The sequence below is a fragment of the Pagrus major genome, chromosome 7 (assembly GCF_040436345.1).
Source record: "Pagrus major chromosome 7, Pma_NU_1.0".
Taxonomy (NCBI): domain Eukaryota; kingdom Metazoa; phylum Chordata; class Actinopteri; order Spariformes; family Sparidae; genus Pagrus; species Pagrus major.
In genome coordinates, this window is record NC_133221.1 from 18,826,407 (window position 1) to 18,840,211 (window position 13,805).

Below are 13,805 nucleotides of genomic sequence, written 5' to 3' on the forward strand. Positions count from 1 at the left end.
CTTCATTGACTGTTTTTTACGCATAAACAAATTCTTCATTTTCATGACTGACTAAACAAACTGACCTTAAAGGACAACACAATTTCATACCATGGGGTGGCTGTAGCTCAATGGGTAGAGCAGGTGACTAGCGATCAGAAGGTCACTGGCTCAAATCCCAGCTCCCCTGGGCAGAACCAAGCTACATGTCAAAGTATCCTTGAGTAAGATACTGAACCCCAAAATTGCTCTTGTGCAGATGGCACCTTGTGTGGCATCCCCTGCCATCAGAAAGGGCCCTGCAGTGAGCTGGCAACTCGTCCAGGGGTGTACCCTGGCCTTCGCCCATAGAGAAACTGGGATTGGCCCCCACAACCCCCCTGACTTTGTTTATATGTGGCAGACCCTGCCACCTTTTTAGCTTAAACCTTATTTTCCTCTGAGAACAGCGTCTTTATTAATTTATGGAGAGATTTCTGCATTTGTATTCTTTCCTCATCAATATTGTAAATATAAAAAATCTGAGTTTGAATTTCCTCTCCAAAAACTACATAGTGCCCCTTTAATGTCATTAAAGGTCCTGCTGTGTGAGCATGAGTCAGTGTTGTGATGTGGTGAATAAGGAAGATATTTTCTGGGATATTCAGGTGCTGCGGTTACTTGTTAAATGTGAGAGCTCCCCCTACTGATGATATCCGAGATCACACTGGAAAACAATATTAGATCAGCAGCTGTAATTGAGCATGAATCAGCCCACCTGTGTTCAGTTAAATAGGGAGAAAGGAAACTGAGAATAATCTCCGTCAAACATGGACACTGAACACAACTCACAGTGTATGGTAATGTGTGTATAAGAGTGTGTGTGATTGAGCCCTGGGGTTGATGCACTTTTCTTATCTGCTGCCGGTGGATAGGATGGGTAGTGGTGGTGGGGTGCCAGTGGGGTGCAGGTGGAGAGGGGGGGATGTTGCCATGGAAACCATTGTATTTCCCTCCCCTGTGATTGGTGCTGCTGGCGCGAGCAAGTATCTGCTATTTCTGTCATTATTCAACACCTCAGACATGAGCGCAGTCACAGGACACACACACACACACATCACACACACACAGGATACATACTAAGAGCAAACACAAACAAAGACTCTTCTGTACTCCATTTCCATCTTAAAACCATCTTCTATCATCACATCCTGGATTATTATATATAAAAAGCTCTCTCAGGGAATCATTTATCAATGATTTGTGCCGCAGTCTAATTTTAGGACAGAATAAATATCTGATACAGGGTTTTTCTCCCTACATATTATATGAGACACCGCAGCATCATCAGCACACACACACATCACACAAACACACACACACAAACACGAAATCCATCCATAAACAACAAATGTGAGACAAAGCAGGTTTATGTCAGGTAACCTTTTGTTGATCTGAACAGTGACACGGCACTCGGATCAATAAATAGACATGTGTTCAGTTTGCAGATTGATTTATCAGTAAAAAAAGAAGCAGTGACTCATGAACTAATCAGGGTTTGTGAGGCTGCACGTCCACTGATGAATGAATTCCTGCAGGAAACACGCTGCTTGAAAGAGAGATGTCACAGACTGATGTGTGGCCCATTCATGCAGATCCTGAGGGAGGAATGAGCAATTTTCAGAGCATCGGCAGAGACAAGAAAACCTAAAAATAAAGTCTTTACACTGTACATTGGATAACAAAGGGGGTTTACACTGTAAAACATGAAAAAAAATGAGTAGTGTTGACAGATACAACAGCCACCTCCATTCATCAAAAGGTTACTTCTTGTGTCCAAAGCACATTGTAATTAAATCACCTCATTTGGCACCATTACGATGAGAATGATTCACAGAGGATGTGAGCCAGCTGCAGGAGCAGTGAGCCAAACTGTTAACACAGGTTTAATCATAAGATAATGAGATATGGCAAAAATCAAAAAACAAAACAACAAGAGACAAAGTAAAACATCTCACACACTGCAGGGCTCCAGTGTCCATTTAATGTACCAAGGAAGTAACATTTCAAGAAACACGTAACCCATTTTTGACTCAGCACCTGCTCTTTGAGGTTCTTGATGTGCAAGAAAACAAAACATTTCTGTAATCATCTCATGATATTCCTAAATTTCTACTGGAAATTCTCCCAAATTACCTCATGTGTTTTCTCTTTTTCAAATGGAAGGGCTGGGATGTATCCAAACATGACTTAATCTACGATAATTATGTCTGATATCTATATTTTTAATGCCAGATAGGTTGTGTATTGTAAGAAGAGGAGGCGTGATGCCGTGATAAGCTGCACAGCTTCAGCCTACACGTTTTAGGTCCAAAGAAAATCTTGTGTAATGGGGTTGTGGTGGTTTCTGGAGTGTTGTTTTGTTGGAAGCAGCTGCATGTTTTCTTGCTTTCTTTTGTAAAAATTGGTTGCGTAATTATAGATTGAAAAATATGTCTCAAATTTCTAGACACTTTATATGTATAATGTCACAACAAAGGTTGCAACTGGAAGGGAGACCACACAAAGACAAACATTTATATATTTTGTAAATTGAATTCAGCAACCAAACTAAAACCCTGCTGTTTGGTAGCACGGGAGACAGAGGGAGATCTCTGGCTCTCATGGGAAGTGCAGCAATCAGAGGGAGTTACTTCAGGTGTGGCTTGTTTTCCTGACACCCCTGCCTCAACACAGGAATCGCTAAATACAAGTAATCACCGTCACAGTGGGGCGTGACAATAAATCATAGGCAACCTTTGGCACACGGTTAAGCTTAACCAACGACACACTAACAATAAGTCTGCAAGAGGGTTTTCTGGAGGTGTTGAAGTGCCTTCTCACCTCTTTCACAGCTACTGGCAGTTGCGCGACCTGTTGCTGACTGTTTGGCTTGAACTTGTTGCCTTTTACGCAAAATGCAGGTGGGAAAATAACATAACTGTGGAAAAACACTTTGTTAATGAGAGAAAGAACTGGAAGATGAAAATGTTTTTTTAAATGTTCTTACAGATCTGTAATCTTAAGCTTAAGGTTGATACTCTATGGCACACTGATTAAAAGGACATTTTAAAATGGTACTTCATATCAAAATGGTTGCCGACCCCTGGTACAGATGAATGGATTGAGGTATTATGCAGCTTTTAATTAAACAAACTGCAAATATTGCAGGGTGATATATTGATATTCTGATATGAGGCTATATATCACCTTACATTTTGGATATTGTTTTATCAGGATATGGCATAATTGTTGTCTTTTCCTGCTTTTAAAGGCTGCATGACAGTAAAGTGATGTCCTTTTCTGAACTTACCAGACTGTTCTACTTGCTCAAACACTTGCCTTTACTCACTTAGTCATTATATCCACATTACTGATGATTGTCAAAAATTTAATTGTGTTAATGTTTTGTAAACGTACCAATAGTCATCCCTACAATATTGTCATATAATCCATATTGAGGTATTTGGTCAAAAACATCCTGACATTTTATTTTCTCACCTAGTCCTAGCATTTATCACCCACCTAGAGGTGGCTTTATTCTTTTAGTCTCGTTGAATATTTCAAAGGTTTATGATGTGGTGTTTTTATGACTCTTGTCAGGGGGTAAATGGTAAATGGAGCGTATTTATATAGCACATTTCTAGTCTTAGCGACCACTCAAAGTGCTTTACAACACAAGTCAACATTCACCCAATCACTCACACATTCACACACTGGTGGCAGAGGCTGCCCTGCAAGGCACCACCTGCTAAAAAGGAGCAAAAAACATTCATACCCACTCACACACCGATAGACTGCTCTACGTCCTGAGCCACAGCCACCCATAATGATTTCAATGATCAAATAATATGTTGATTATTTTTCAACTAATTGTTTAGTTTATAAAATATCCTAAAGCAAGGAAACATGCAGTCTTGATAGGTCAAACAATCAGACAGCAGATATATTTTATAAACATGATTAAAGCAATGTTACGTAACTTTTTTATCTTAAAATAACAGCGCCAAATTGCACAAAATGCCAATTTCTACATAATGTTGCTTTAATCAACTGTAGCGTTTTTAAAAAAGTGATTAACTGAATAATTGTTTCAGCTCCCTTGTCGCTCGCTTCAATCTTTTCTGTTGGTTATCTGCCATCACATTTGTTTTGCCCTGGCTGGTTGTTTGACCATAAATGTTTTTTGTTCTCACGTCTCTTGATCTCAATCTCGTTGAATAATAACAAACTGAGTACTACTGTTTATACTACTATTTCACAAACACCCTGAAAATGAAGTCAGGACATCAACGTTAAGAGATCAGCATCTTGAACGGGCTCCTTCTCCTCACACCGTGGCCGTAAACAACCTCATTCCTCAGGGCAGGAAATAGTTCCGTGACATGTATGTTGTTTGGCTTTTGCAAATGTTAATCTCAGCTCATTAACATTAACCACTGGGATTCTTTTCCTCTCTGCGGATCAATAATCCAGCCTCGTGAGACGGCTTTTGCCGGATTGTGCATCGAGGGAGATCTTGAGCGTGAGGAGACAGAGAGTTACAGAAATTCTGATCCAGAGGATAAAGGTGATTTTCTTTCCTAATTGTTGTTGCTTCTGCGACCTGGTGTGACCTGACGTCAGATTGGTTGGACGGCTGAAGAGCAGAGCCATCCCTCCACGAGGGAGCCCAAAGGCAGCGAGAAGGCACTAAGACCCAGTGGAGAGCAGTGGAGGCTGGGTGCTGCCTTCCCACCCGCCGCCTGCCTGTCTGCTCTGCACGGCTCTGCAGTTGCCCTAGGCGCGTGCCGGAGACAGTGCATGTGTGTGTGAAAGTGTGTGAGCTGGAAGTGTATGTGTGTGTGTGTCTCATCACAGGCTGGAAGACCAGAGCCCTCTCCTTATTTCTTCCCCCATCCCTCTCTTGTGCTCCTGCACTGCTCTCCCACCTGAATCAAAGACCTGGCGAGAAGAGAGCTGAGAGGAGGAGGAGGAGTAGGAGGAGGAGGAGGAGTGTGTGTGTGTGTGTGTGTTTGGATGGGAAGAGGGGGCGGTCAGTGATGACGAGATGAAAGGGGGCCAGGTGAGGAGGAGAGACAGGCTTGCCCCTCTCCCTCTCCTCTCTCTCTCTGTCTCTCTGTGTGACGTGGTGTGTGTGTTTGCTGTGTGTGTGTGGGAGAGAGAGAGAGAGAGAGAGAGAGAGAGAGAGAGAGAGAGAAACAGATTGTCTCTCCCTCAGTAGACTGTGAACCTGCACAGGAGAAGGAAGCAGCCCTCTCCAGACTGAGGTATGTCATCGACTCATCACCGCACGCATCTTCACACACACCTGCCCTGGAGATGTGTGTGTTTTCAGGGTAGAAGTTGGGATGCTGGAAAGGTGGGACGGGGGTAAAAATCAGACTGAAGTAGAGCCAGTGTTACCTTTCAACATCCATGTAAAAGGACAACATTTCTGAAAAGAGATGCCTCATTTCATGTGATTTAAACATGCTGGTTTCTCCAGCATGTTGCTGCTGAGGAGTGTTTTGTCAAGAAAGGGACAATTGAACAACAGGCTGGTTTTCTCCTCGCAGTAAACACTGTGTCATGTGCATATTAAAGGGTCATATGGTTTCCAGTCGGTAGCCGGAGAGATTCTGCTGCAACCTTACAGTATATTGTGGCTTTGTGTAAATTTGTTTGGATCTTCTGAGGCAGAGTTTGACGACACAAGATTTGAGTAGATTAGATTGGAGGCTGTGCTGCATGTGAGCCATTAAGTCCCTGTGTTTCCCTTTTATTTTTTAAATACTTCTGTTTGTGTGGTTTTGACTTGATAAAACTGACACATTTTTCCACTTTAGCTGCTTTTTAATGGGCTTTTTCGTCCTTTAAGAGACTAGAATTTCAATTGTGGTGGTCCTCAGAGCTCTGAAGTGACCCTGGACACCAGAGGGCCATCCATCTGAGATGTCGTTGATTAGTGGTTTTATTGGGCTGAAGGTGACTGTAACTCTTTGACCTAATCAGCCAAGGCCACACACTTATATCTGTCAGGTGATTGTCGTGCTTGATTTGTGTACGTGGGCAGGAAAAAAAGAAGAGGCGCCTTGCAGGGACAGAGCCTGTCACACTTGTGAAATGGAAAACTTGCACATGCAGGTGTGCAGCGCATGGAAATGTACCAAAGGCTGAGTGCTCGTTCCACGGAATTTACAGTGTGTGGGGTTGTGTCCAGGTGAGGTTGTGACAGTAAACACAGCGCAGGGCCTCTTGAATACTCCACTGGTGTCACTTCTACATAGGTTTTATTCAGAAGAGTATTGATAACAATGTCCGTGTTTATCTGTGGATCAGAAAATCATAATGAGCTTAACATTTGATATTTTTCACGTCATGATGTAATAATCTGAGGAGTGTTTTATTGATCCCTTCCTTCAGACAGCAGGCTGCTCTGTAACGCTGAGTTTCGCAGTTTATTCACTCATCCAGTGTCTTGACTCTGTTAAAGGGAACATATGGTCCACTCTGCGCTTTTAGCTTCTCCCTGGGGCACCGGCTGCCCTGAAAACACACATCTGAGGATGCAGATGTCAAATATGTAGTAAATTATGACCCCGGCTACAAGTGAGTGCAGACTGTATCAAGTCTGATGGCAGCACAAGAGCAAAGAAATAATGGAATGTTTTACAAAGTATTCAGAGTCAGAGTCCACTTCGATTTGTGGATAGAGTAAAAACAAGAGGGTTATAGTGTCTGTTTGCATTTAGAGTAGATTAGATTGATGTTTTTTAGGGATTTTCTCTCCAGCAAAAAATGATTTAGGTTGTTTTAGGGATGTTAAATCTATCCAGCTGTCATTTTTCCAATCTAGAACATGATACCATGTTCTTTCTTTCATAATATCCTTTAAATGATGAATAAAGTGGTTCTCAAACTGGAGGTGGTAGAAACATGTGGAGTGAAACTACTTTGAATGAATGTGGTTTGACCCCTTAAAGCAACAATATGTAACTTTAACAGCTAACATTGGGAGAGTGGTGTAGTACGCCATGCACTGATTGCCATTTCATCACAGGGCTGAATCTCATTCCGAGATTGTCGAATGCAAACACTTTGGGTTAATGGATCTGGTCCGGCACCAACCCAAAGTATTTGACGACCTGGGAATGAGACTCAACAAACAACTACCCTTCTCCAGAATGACTTTAAAGTTACATAGTGTTGCTTTAACATTGCCATTTTTTTTAAAAAGAAATATCTCAGTGGCATGCCCAAATATGAAAGCTTGTAACAGAAGAACTGTAAGATAAGACAAGAAGATTAATTTGAAAGGCAGCAAGCTAAAGATTGTGAAAATGTGCTCGTTAATTATGGGGCTCCAACATGAATCTCGTCTTCACTAAGTCAACTTTGATTTGCCATGCTCATGAAATCACCTCTTACCTTTTACATCAAGTCAACTGTGTTTGTGTAAAATTTGAGACCTGTGGGCCAACTTAATGTGAACTAGTGAGGTTTTGATGTGAGGTGTCACTGGCTTCCTCAGATCTTAACGCTGATTTACCAAAATTCAGCGTAGATCCTTTCTAATTAGTTACTTCCCTGATCACTGTTAATGACTGATAAAAAATGTGGGGTAGGGTCATGAACTTTATCCAGCTTCTGAAGGAGGGAGGCCAGTAGGTTTGAGAACACACATTTGGTGACATCTTTGAAAACTACTTTTGAAAAACTACTATTATTACTTCACTTGCCTACTTTTAAACTGGTCTATCTCTTTTGTTTCAGATCCTTCCAACTGGAGCTCATATTGGAGAGAGAAGGAAGTCTTCCCTGAAAGGTACAAGGACCCTCCTGTGATCTTCTGCTCAGTTCCAGGCTCAAGTCTGCCGGGTTGAGGGCCTGTACCGCCCCAGCTGCCATGAAACACACCACCGCCTGAGCTTCTCAGTGACACCCTATGACAGGGGAGGATGGGTGATGGGCCTGTGAAGTTCAGCGGACTCTCTCCTCATTATCCCATCCTCTCATGGCGCGTCCCGTCACGCCGAGCCCCTCCTGGAACACTTCTCTCCCCACCTTTCCATCCTCACTGCACCCGAATACCTCCAACGTGACCCTGCCCATCGAAAGCATCCAAGGTGGGGTAGACCTGAACCAGTCCTTGGCGCTGTGTGCGATGCTCATCATGGATGTGCTGGCGGTGGTGGGGAACTTGGCAGTGATGATCGTCATCACCAAAACGCCACAGCTGCGCAAGTTTGCCTTTGTGTTTCACCTGTGTCTGGTGGACCTGCTGGCAGCGCTGGTGTTGATGCCTCTGGGGATGCTGTCAGACCGAATCCTGGTGGATGAGGCGCTGTGTCGGAGCTACCTCTGCTTGAGTGTCTGTCTAGTGAGCGCCGCCATCCTCACCATATGTGCCATCAACGTGGAGCGCTACTTCTACATCATCCACCCCATGCGTCATGAGGTGAAGATGACGGTTGGGGTGGTGGTGATGGTACTCGTGGGAATCTGGATTAAAGCTGTTGTCATGTCAGTGCTGCCCCTCCTGGGATGGCTCCTCCAGGGGAACCAGGGTCTGGGGACTCCTTCAGACCTTGTTCACGGTCAGAGACGCTGCTCCCTCCACTGGACGGGAGGCAGGACCACACGGCAGATTTTCATGGTCGTCTTTACATTCATCTATTTCCTGTGCCCCATGCTGATCATCCTGGTGGTCTACTGCAACATGTTTAAGGTGGCGCGAGTGGCATCCATGCAGCACGGCCCCCTCCCCACTTGGATGGACTCGTCGCGACAACGGTCTGAGTCCATCAGCAGCCACTCCACCATGGCAGCCAGCCTTGGGGGAACTGGTGCCCGCTCCACCCCTCAGAGGACCTTCAGCGGCGGGAAGGCCGCGGTGGTCCTGGTGGCAGTGGGAGGCCAATTCCTCTGCTGCTGGCTGCCATATTTCTCCTTCCATCTCTACTCGGTCGTGGTGTCTACTCCTCCCGCCTCGCTGGCCCCGGTCGAGGACGTGGTCACATGGATTGGCTATTTCTGCTTCACCTCCAACCCCTTCTTCTACGGCTGCCTGAACCGGCAGATTCGCGAGGAGCTGAGCCGCCACCTGGCCTGCCTCTTCAAGCGAGCCGGGCCCGGCGAAGGGGAGCAGCTGCCCAGCCGAGAGGCCTCTATCGAGGAGAACTTTCTGCAGTTTCTTCAGGGCACTGGATGCAATCTGGAGCCCTGCAACTCTCACAGCAGAGCCAGCCCAGCGGAGCCAGAGACTGAGGGTCTTCAGGAATCAGCTGTTCAGCAGAACACGCCAGCTGACTTTCACATCCCAGGGCAGATCCTCGAGGAAACCTCAGAGTTCATACAGCGGCAACAGCTGAACAATGAGCTCCATGTTTCGGAGAACTGCTGCAAAACTGTACCAGAGCTGTAGCTGCCTCTCCTGTACTGTCTCTGCCATCTATAATCCAATAAATATACTTAGTTTTATTCATATTTTCTAAAAATTTGTCGAATTGAAACATCTCTTGTTCATGCTACAACAGCTTTTAAGCTAAAGATCCAGTGAACTGCTAACATGGTATCTTCTTTGAAGAATTAAACTTATGTAGCTTTCATATTCCCAACCGTCCCCCACAGTCATGACGCTGCAGCAGCATTACATGTTTTGAGAGCCATACAGTGTCAGGCTGTTTTCTGTGTGATGTTAGCAGATAGACACTAAACCCTTGTTGTGTAATTCACGGGTCAGGAGAGTGACAAACGTCACAGAAACATAAAGAAGTGCTGAAAAAACTCTTCAGGGAGAACACAGTTTATGAAAAACTATAAGAGCCATTTAAAGAGGCAAAGGTGTAGTTTTGATAAGGATTCATTTAGATTAATTATTTCGCTCTCATTATAAGTTATTAGAATATATTGTACAGTTTAAAATTTTATTGCGATTACATAAAAAAAACTGTATTTCCATCTTTCCTTTTATGTGTCATTCAGTTCAACTAGAGGGTAAATTACTCCCTCATTTTTGTGTTTTAAGCCCTGTGACAATCAGCTCAGTGACTCAGTCATTCAGCAGGTTCTTAATGACCAAATTAACGTTTTATAATTGATTCAAGCAATTATCTAAACATAAAAACCATCCTGCTGCCCCTCTCATGACACAAGTTCAGACTTATTTTGTAGAACTAATAAAAAAGTAAAGGCCTTCAGGTTGTTTAGCGAGTTGAGATAAGGATCTGATTCCACGTGTATTCATCCCATGTTCAGAGCCGACTTTTAAAAACAAACGCTCTTTCCGTTTAAAATATTCATTGTGATGAAAAGGATCATTTCACAGCTGGTGCTGCTGCTGCTGATGCTGCTGCTGCTGCTGCTGCTGGTGGTACTTATAACAAACAGGCTGACACACCAGTGTATTTTTAACCATTTTCCAGGAACATTATTATCATGTTTATCTGTTCTTAGTCTTGTGATTATCACCTCCTCACCAAAATCATCTCACATTGGCCGACTCGTGATTTCACCCCCTTCCTCTCAAAGAAAAACATTGTGACTGGTTTCATTTGTATGATAGTGTCGGTGTTAAGGATTTCGGCTGCATGGAAGCTGTTGAAATACAGCCCGATGTGGGCACATTCAGACACCACGACCAGTTACCCCCCCCCCTCCCACGAGACGTCTGTGCTGTTTACAGGTAAACACAGGAGCAAGTGTGAGTGCGCTTGTGTTTGTGCTTTAAACAACCAGGCTTGTTGTGGCTACACACAGCACACAGGTGAGACAATGCTTACACGTTGCGAGCTTCGCCTTTGGCCTCATTTAGCAACAAATGGAAGACGCTGGTGACACTTTCTCTGATCTCAGGTGTGATACAAACAGTTTGCACAAGTCACACGAGCGGTGACAAACGTTCCAAAGACAATTACAAGGCACAAATCTCTCACTAAACTCTTTCTCTTTTGATACTTGCTCTCTCTCTCTTGCTGCCTTCATCTATTTTGGACTGACTCATACCGAACCGTTGGCGTGATCATAAGACACTCGACACAAGGCGTTCAGGGAAGGGTCCTATTTTGCTGGGAGTCAGAACAAAAAAAGGTCCCTTTGTCAGGGGGGAGACATAATGTTCTTAATTCCCTTATGATATAAGTTTGTTGCTGACTGTTTTTCAGACTGGGTCGTCATGTTATCTTGCTCTAAATCTTTCTCTTGAGTCAGATGGTGCAGTAATGTTAGTTAGAAATAAATTAAAACAGCGAGCACAAGACAATATCACTGCCATAATGTTCTATGTTTTAATTTAGGTAACACTGTATTATAATCATCATTAGTAAAAGGTACATTAATAGTTCCTTAAACATTAAGTTAATAGTTATTTCACTGTTAACAAACAATAAAATACTTAAGAAACCATTTATTAAGCAATTGTTAATTTGTAAATGGTTAATAAATATTGTGTAGATCATCTATAAACATTATTTGGCTGGCCGTTAAAAAGTTGCAGCTGATAACTGCTTAATAACTGGTTTATGAAACATTTCATTGTTTGTTAACAGTCAGGTAAATATTAATTAAAGTTTAATTCACTATAATTTTTTTAAAGGGGCAATATGTAAGAATTGTAGTTGATGATGTCCGTGTATTGTGCTGCAGAGATATTCATTGAAGTTAGCATGCTAACTAGCTCGCCCCATCCCTGTGCTAGCGGTGTGAACACTAACATCCCTGTGCCCACGAGCTCCCAGTCTTAACTGCTAGCTGCACAGCTAACAGAGCTAACTAGCAAAGGGCAGCTAGAGTCAGCAGCAGTTAGCGGTTGGTTACTCTGGTGATATGCTGCCCCCTATTGGTTTGGAGTATGAATTTGACCGGACATATCGCACCTTTAAATTATGGTAATTGTAAAGTGTTGCCTTAATTTATTTTTCACAATATTAAGACTAATATACACATTATTATGATTATTAATATATGATTTTATATAACAAAATAACATAAAATTACCTTGATTGATTACACCAGCGTACAGGAACAAGGGTTGAATCTCTCTAGATGGTCTATTTTCTCTCCTCTTTATGGTGCAAAAAGTCCAGAGTCTTTACAAAGCCCCTTATGTTAAGTGTACATAAATCCACCATTCAATCAGCTGGATTTCCGTTACCGTAGCAGCAAAATTGCCCTGGCCAATCTGATTAAATGCTTTAAGCTGTATTTCTGCCGCCATCTGTTGATCACAAGGACTGAGAAATAAGCTGTCCTGAAGGTGAACGGCAGATAATAGTCACAACTTGACAGTCACAGTTTTGTTCATTTTCCACTCTGTATCTCCTTTTGGTTTTTTTTTTGTACCCAAGCTGAAAAGACTGTTTGGATTCTTCATTATTTTTAGGGCTTGTTTTTCCCTTGTTAATATTTCCTTGTGTATTGGTTACCCATCAGTTGAAATGATTAAAGACACAGCAAGAAGATTAACTTGAGTGTCGCGGTTATTTCCAGACATTTCCAGATCAATAACAGCATCTATCACATGATCAAATCAGTCACATCTCTGTCTCCCAGCCCTCTAGTTGCATGTGTGTGTGTGTGTGTGTGTGTGTGTGTGTGTGGTGCAGGCAGGGGGTGCAGCGTCACAGAGGTGAAATGAAGCACCAGGAACAGGATGAAAGAGGAGGAGTGACATTTTGAGGAAGGCAGGATGCTGAAGCTCAGTCAGTGGGGGGACGTTGTGAATGCAACCCAGTCGCAGAATAAATGTTGGCAGTGCACGTTTCGACAAACCAGATATGTTTCAAATTTACATTTCTTAAGGGTCAATTTTCTATTTTATGTTGTGACAACACTGTGGTTGTCCTCTGGTTAGGTTTAGGGACAAAACCACACGGTTAGGGTTACGAAAACATCATGTATTGGTTTAAAATGTCCAGTTTTTGTCACTACAAACACAGCTGGAGATGTCCTAAATTCTTATCTAAAGGATCTGGTTTTTATCTCCACAAACTTGGCTAGAAGTCTTCCCAAGAGCTCCTTTAAAAAAAGCCAGTGGTGTCACACAACTGTTGAAATGCAGTCACAAACTCCACCTCCACCTGCTAATATGAAAGTCAAGTCGTACACATGTAATGTGACCTTGACATGACATGGATTGTATAAATATCGATATGGCACGTAACCTGTGACATGTACGTTCACTCCCTGGCTGACCTCTGACCAGGTTCTACATGATGTAAAAACACCCCAACTTAATGCACCAAAAGCAGAAAACATTGTGGACATTTACTCTTTACAGTAAGTGCAGTAATGAAGCCATTATCCTTTTGTGATTTTAAATAGAAATCTTAAATCTAATGATGAAAAAAGCAGAAATATAAATATGGAGGTAAAAGAAGGAATACATTGTTCAGGTGTGGATTGTGCAAATTAATGCCAGAAAGATCATCTTATTTGTCAGTTTTGGTTGTTTTTTTACACCTAAAATATCCCAACACAGATTCCATCTCCTCCTTTATTTCCTGGTTATCCTAATTTATCTTCTCCTGTGCTGCTCCCCATCGGACAGAGTGACTCATAACTTTCATGTCGAGCTGTGGAGGGCGCCTCCCGCGGCGCACTGAAACAGTTCAAACAGCCTGACCTTTGTGACAGGCCACAACATGCCCAGTGAAAGCGCTCAAGGACAGATGCCATCGTCGTGTCACTCCAGAGGGCCACCGGGTACACAGCAGTCATTCAGAGGATGAGCTGGGTGAGTTTCTTTTAAACCAAACATCCAAACGGAGAGCTGTGATGGATTGAGATGCCACAAACGGGTTGAGATTATTATTATATCCTCTTCTTAT

The 13,805-nt window shown here is 43.0% G+C and overlaps 1 protein-coding gene across 1 annotated transcript; it reads left to right on the plus strand.

Annotated features, from left to right (window-relative positions):
• Window positions 1–2,725: 2,725 nt before the first annotated feature.
• On the plus strand, window positions 2,726–9,459 carry gpr61 (G protein-coupled receptor 61). Its single transcript, XM_073470738.1, has 3 exons — window positions 2,726–2,921; window positions 4,474–5,267; window positions 7,753–9,459. Exon 3 carries the CDS (start codon window positions 7,994–7,996, stop codon window positions 9,401–9,403), a length of 1,410 nt encoding a protein of 469 aa, XP_073326839.1. The 5' UTR covers window positions 2,726–2,921; window positions 4,474–5,267; window positions 7,753–7,993; the 3' UTR covers window positions 9,404–9,459.
• Window positions 9,460–13,805: the final 4,346 nt, after the last annotated feature.

Bases quoted from the DNA above. Each gene is read 5' to 3' on its own strand.
- gpr61 (XM_073470738.1), top strand. From the start codon at position 7,994: ATGGCGCGTCCCGTCACGCCGAGCCCCTCCTGGAACACTTCTCTCCCC.